The sequence below is a fragment of the Hipposideros armiger genome, unplaced genomic scaffold, assembly GCF_001890085.2.
Source record: "Hipposideros armiger isolate ML-2016 unplaced genomic scaffold, ASM189008v1 scaffold_7, whole genome shotgun sequence".
Lineage (NCBI taxonomy): Eukaryota > Metazoa > Chordata > Mammalia > Chiroptera > Hipposideridae > Hipposideros > Hipposideros armiger.
In genome coordinates this window covers 8,237,548-8,242,569 of record NW_017731357.1, presented here as the reverse complement: position 1 = coordinate 8,242,569, position 5,022 = coordinate 8,237,548, and the positions used below count along the sequence as shown (strand labels likewise).

The following is a 5,022-nucleotide window of genomic DNA, read 5'->3' as shown; positions in this document are numbered from 1 at the left end:
TTAGTAGTTTAATCATTCCAACAAAGCATTAAAATTGAAGAGAAGTCTGTTTATTCTAACCCTAATAATTGTTTCACATCAGTGGACTTCCTCCCAGATGTAATCTCTGCCATCCCTTGCCTTTTAGGAACACTATGGCTCTCTGAAAGGCCTTACCCTCAGCTGGATTGGGGATGGGAACAACATCCTGCACTCCATCATGATGAGTGCAGCGAAGTTCGGAATGCATATTCAGGCAGCTACTCCAAAGGTAGGGAAACTTGCTGTCTTTAAACTAACCTCCCCTTAAATTACCCCCAAATGCAATTTCCCAGGGAAAACAAACCTCTCATCCATTCAAGAGCACAGGTGAGGCTACAAAATTAGGTTATGTTAACTGTCCTACTATTATAGATTATTTGGCCTCTTGAGTGCCCAATTTCCCATCTCTACAAAAAGAGAATGTCTTGGCTGATGCCGTTGATCCTGTGAGTTTGTGTTACAAGCGTGTCTGAGTTATCCCTCTGAATGCCCTGAAACCAGCCAGTGTGATGACTAACATCTTTGTGCATTGCTACTGCAAAGGCTGAAAAAAGCAAGAAAATCCAGACAGCATAGAATTACCAAGGCACAGGGAGGATGCTGTCATTTTCTAAATAGCAGTCTCCCCTTATCCATGGGGGACAGGTTCCAGGGTCCCCACTGGATGCCTGACACCGTGGATAGTAACAGACCCAATATACAGAGGGTGTCAAAAAAAATGTATACACATTTTATGAAAGGGAAACTGGATTAAAATTGTAATACTCAATATATACCGATAAAAAAAGATGAACACAAGTCATGTTTGACTTCTGCAATTGCAAGAGGTGCTCAAAGTGGTTCCCATCAGCATCCAGACAGTTCTGATTACGGCGAACTACTGCTTGAGCAATGTTGACCAAAGCGTCCACTTGTATACATTTTTTTGGCACTCCTGGTGTATTATATTTTTTCCTATAATACATACCTATTATAAAGTTTAATTTATAAATTAGGCACAGAAGAGATCAATAACAATAACTAATAGAATAAAACAAGTATAACAATATTCTGTAATAAAAGTTATGTGACTGTGGTCTCTCTCAAAATATCTTGTTGTTCTGTACTTATTTTCTTCTTCTGATGATGTTAGATGATAAAATGCCTACATGATGAGATGAAGTCAGGTGAATGAGGCATTATTAATTAAAATAAAGCTTACTTGAACACAAGCACTGCAATATGGCAACAGTTGATCTGATAAACGAGACAGCTACTAAGTAACTAATGGGTGGGGAGGCTATAGTGTGTGGATAAGCTGGACCCAGGAATGATTCACACTCCAGGCAAGATGGGGGAGGGGGAAGGATTTCAGGATTTCATCATGCTACTCAGAATGGCCCACAATTTAAAACTTATGAATGTTTACTTCTGGAATTTTCCACTTAATATTTTTGGACTGTGGTTGACCATGGGTAACTGAAACAGCAGAAAGAGAAACTGCAGATAATGCTGGACTACTATACTACAATTTGATAGAAAAATGTCAATCCAATATGAAGGTCACAGTGATGGCATCTACACAAGCTTCGTGTTTCAAAACTCATCTCCAGGGACCCTTCAGCTTTTTAAATCCAAGTCCCATATGGTTGTGAACCTGACCCCCATATACCTCCAACCTTGCTGCTAATCTTTCATAGAATATATGGGAAGCATGACTTATTTCATAGGTCCAAAGTGACCCTTCTGATACACAAGAAACTGGTAATAGTTGTTGCTTCTGAGAAGGGGAACTAGGAGGTTCAAGGATAGTTGTAAAAGGATGGCTTTCTTTTCTTTTCTTAAAGATTTTTATTGGGGAATNTGTATTTGGGGAAAACAACTGTGAAGAATTAAGGAGAGAAAAAGCAGGACTAGGCGGGGAGAGCCTTCAGAGGGTTATGTAGGTCTGACCCCAGTGAAAGGAGAGGAGGAAGGAAGGAGCAGGATAGAAAGAACCTCAGACACGGTTACAGCTCTGAGAAATTCTCAGCTAGGCCAATGAGGAGCCTCAGAGCAAAGATTGCCCATCTTTTAGAAAAGTCCCATGTCAGGCAGAATGGTCCAGCTTTGGTGCCCACTCTATGCTCAGCCATTGGTGGGAACAGCCTGGGGAGAGCGTGGTCTCTGCAGGAATACTGCAGTGATTCTAAAGGTACAGCAGCTGGGGGTTGTCAGCTAACGGCACTCCTCCCAGAAGGTTCTCTCTTGTAAGGCAATCTGTGTGTGCACCTCTGTGGCTGCCCCACCTGTACTTTCAATTTTATAGTGAAAATGTATATTTGTCTGCAGAATGGAGCAAAAGAAAATTAGCCACATGCCAGGTCATTAATGTTTTTCTGTATATCGTGTTTCTGATCTTGTCCTTTTTAACTTTCCCAACTGCCATTTATCAATTATAATTCATCATCATGACTGTTAGGCCTGTAATTAATGTCTTATCTCTGTAAAAAAATAGTAAAATCAGTGGTCACTGGATATCAGTGGAACAACATCTGCCTTCTGTAATGACTGTCTGTTTCATATTAGCTTTTAAATCTGTCATGTTGATAGGTAGTTGTAACTTACTAAAAATTCTAATTTGTTAGCATGTTATTGCTGTTAAAGATCCTGTGTTAAAGAAGGAATTATTAAGCATAACTCACTTAGAATATCTTTCCTTGGTTTGCCGCAGTGTATTGTCTAGCATGACAGATGCAGTGCTGGCTCGAGTGTATAAACAATCAGACCTGGACCTCCTGGCTAAAGAAGCATCCATCCCCATCGTCAATGGGCTGTCAGATTTGTACCATCCTATCCAGATCCTGGCGGATTACCTCACGCTCCAGGTTGGCTTATTTCCTTGCGTTATACAAGAGCAAAATCAATAAATAGTTCTTGACCATCTGTAAATGCAACCATTTAAGTCATGGTATTGATGTTTTGTTTTCAAATATCATCTTGGCAAAGAATTATAGCATGTGTGTATAGTAGATAGCCAAGGAACAGGGCATTGTTAAAAACAGATGATAAGAGCCTTCTGNTGGCATCTCCCTCTTTTAGTCTCATCTTTCTCCATTCTTTCCTAACCTTGCTCCAATTATTTAAAGTTTTTTAAAGGCCTCAGTTTCTTCATTTATGGGGTTAAGATAATGTTTACATGTGATTCACACTAAATCTAGCAAAACTCAACAACACATTCAAAAGTCATGAAAACCGTAAGAAGTTGGCAGCCCATGGTCCTAGCTCACTAAAATTATTTGAGAGGCTACAATAGAAGTCAAATCTGTTTTTCTATGAGATTCCAGAAGGTCAACTGCAATGGTTAATCCAGATTTTTTATCCTATCTGTACACACTTTAGCAAGTGATGCATATTTACAGAAGTCCTTTGGGGTCAAACACCCCTCTACCTCTCTGTCTCATAGGATTTTAGGTATCATGAAATGAACCAATTCTTATGAAATAGGAAACTGATAATAATTACAGACCTTTTGGGGATATCTGCTTCCATCGACATTACTTTCTCATGATAGAGTTAAAAGCCTGCATTCTATAGTATGAAGCATCAGTATATCTGTACTGGGGAGGAAATTTGTATTAAGGTCTGGAAGAAAGAAGTAAAAATTTAAAATTATTTTAACACAATAGCCTATGCCTTAGGACAGTGGTTCTCAAACTTTGCAAGGTTATCTGAGTTACTTGGGAAACTTGGTAAAAGTAAAAAGACCCAGACTCTACCCTATTTTAGGAGCATGGACCTCTGTAGTTTGTAAGTTCTTCACTTTGTCTTGATACACACCCAAGTTTGGGAACCACTGCCTTAGGGCAGNTAAATAAATACCCCATCTCTACTGAATTGTTTTCCCCATTATGTTCTCATTGGCTACTAATATTCTATTAGGAGTCTTTTGAATGGAATACTCCCCTAAATAGAAACCATTTCAGAAACAAAGTGAAAGACAGAATTGACCCTGTCATTAAGAGACGACTATTCAAAATTATTGTGCACTAGTATGTTTCTGATCAAGCATGCATTTGCTGTTATTTCAGTAGTCGCTGCTGTGGTTAACTCTGATAAGCTAAGACATCCAGAGGTGACTATGTGAGTCTGGAAAATTCCTCCTTGCCCCTGCTTCTTGAGCTTGAGATGTTTATTTGTCAATCACTGGGAACCTGAATTACACAATGTAGATTAATAGCTAAATTTCTCCAATAGGAAATACTCAAATCCTTAAGGCATTCATGCACTCTGCACCCCCCCCACCCCTACTAGGGTTTTGGGCCAGGTTCTCCACAAAGAGACCTACCATGAAGATTGGTGTACAGGTGATTTGTTAAGGAAGTAATGCCTTGGTTTGCGAGCATAATTTGTTCTGGAAACAAACTACTCATATTGCAAGACATCGCTCATTTACCACGTTAAAATGTATTACAAAGGTTTGCTCATCTTGCGGAACACTCACAAACCATGTTACTCGCAATCCAAGGTTTTACCGTATTCCTAAGGCAGACCTGTAGGAGAATAGGGGGCACAGAACAGAGAAAGGGAAGAATCTAAGCAAGTGTGCCATTTACAGTGACCAACCATCCTGGTTTTCCTGGGACTAGGGATTTTCAGGGACATGGGACTATCAGTGCAAAACTGGGGGAGTCATAGGCAAACCAGGATGATTTGGTCACCCTGGTGCCATGTCAGGCACAATCCCACAGAAAGGAGTGGCAGTCTGATTCCACAGGTGCTCTGGAGTATAAGTTATGCCCCAGAGTTCTCCCAACCTGAGGCAAGGAAGGTGGGGTTTCATCCTGTGAGACAATAATACTTGGTCAGGGGCAGCAGGGAAATATGGGGTGGTAACTGTCCCGACACTTTTGCCAGAAAACGAAGCTGGGTAGCCAGAGGGTCATCAGAAGAAGAGCTGCGAGTGTTAGGTGTGAAAAGCATACTGAAATGGGGATAGAGAGGAAAAGTTGTAAAAATGGACCCTCTGATGGCATCTGGGTA

At 40.4% G+C, this 5,022-nt stretch overlaps 1 protein-coding gene across 1 annotated transcript in view; it reads left to right on the top strand.

Annotated features, from left to right (window-relative positions):
* Positions 1 to 2,909, top strand: part of OTC (ornithine transcarbamylase) — a 48,602-nt gene extending 45,693 nt beyond the window's left edge. The window contains exon 5 of the mRNA XM_019648769.1: positions 2,714 to 2,909. Coding sequence (XP_019504314.1) covers positions 2,714 to 2,909 — 196 coding nt within the window. The remainder of the gene's footprint in view (positions 1 to 2,713) is intronic.
* Positions 2,910 to 5,022: the final 2,113 nt, after the last annotated feature.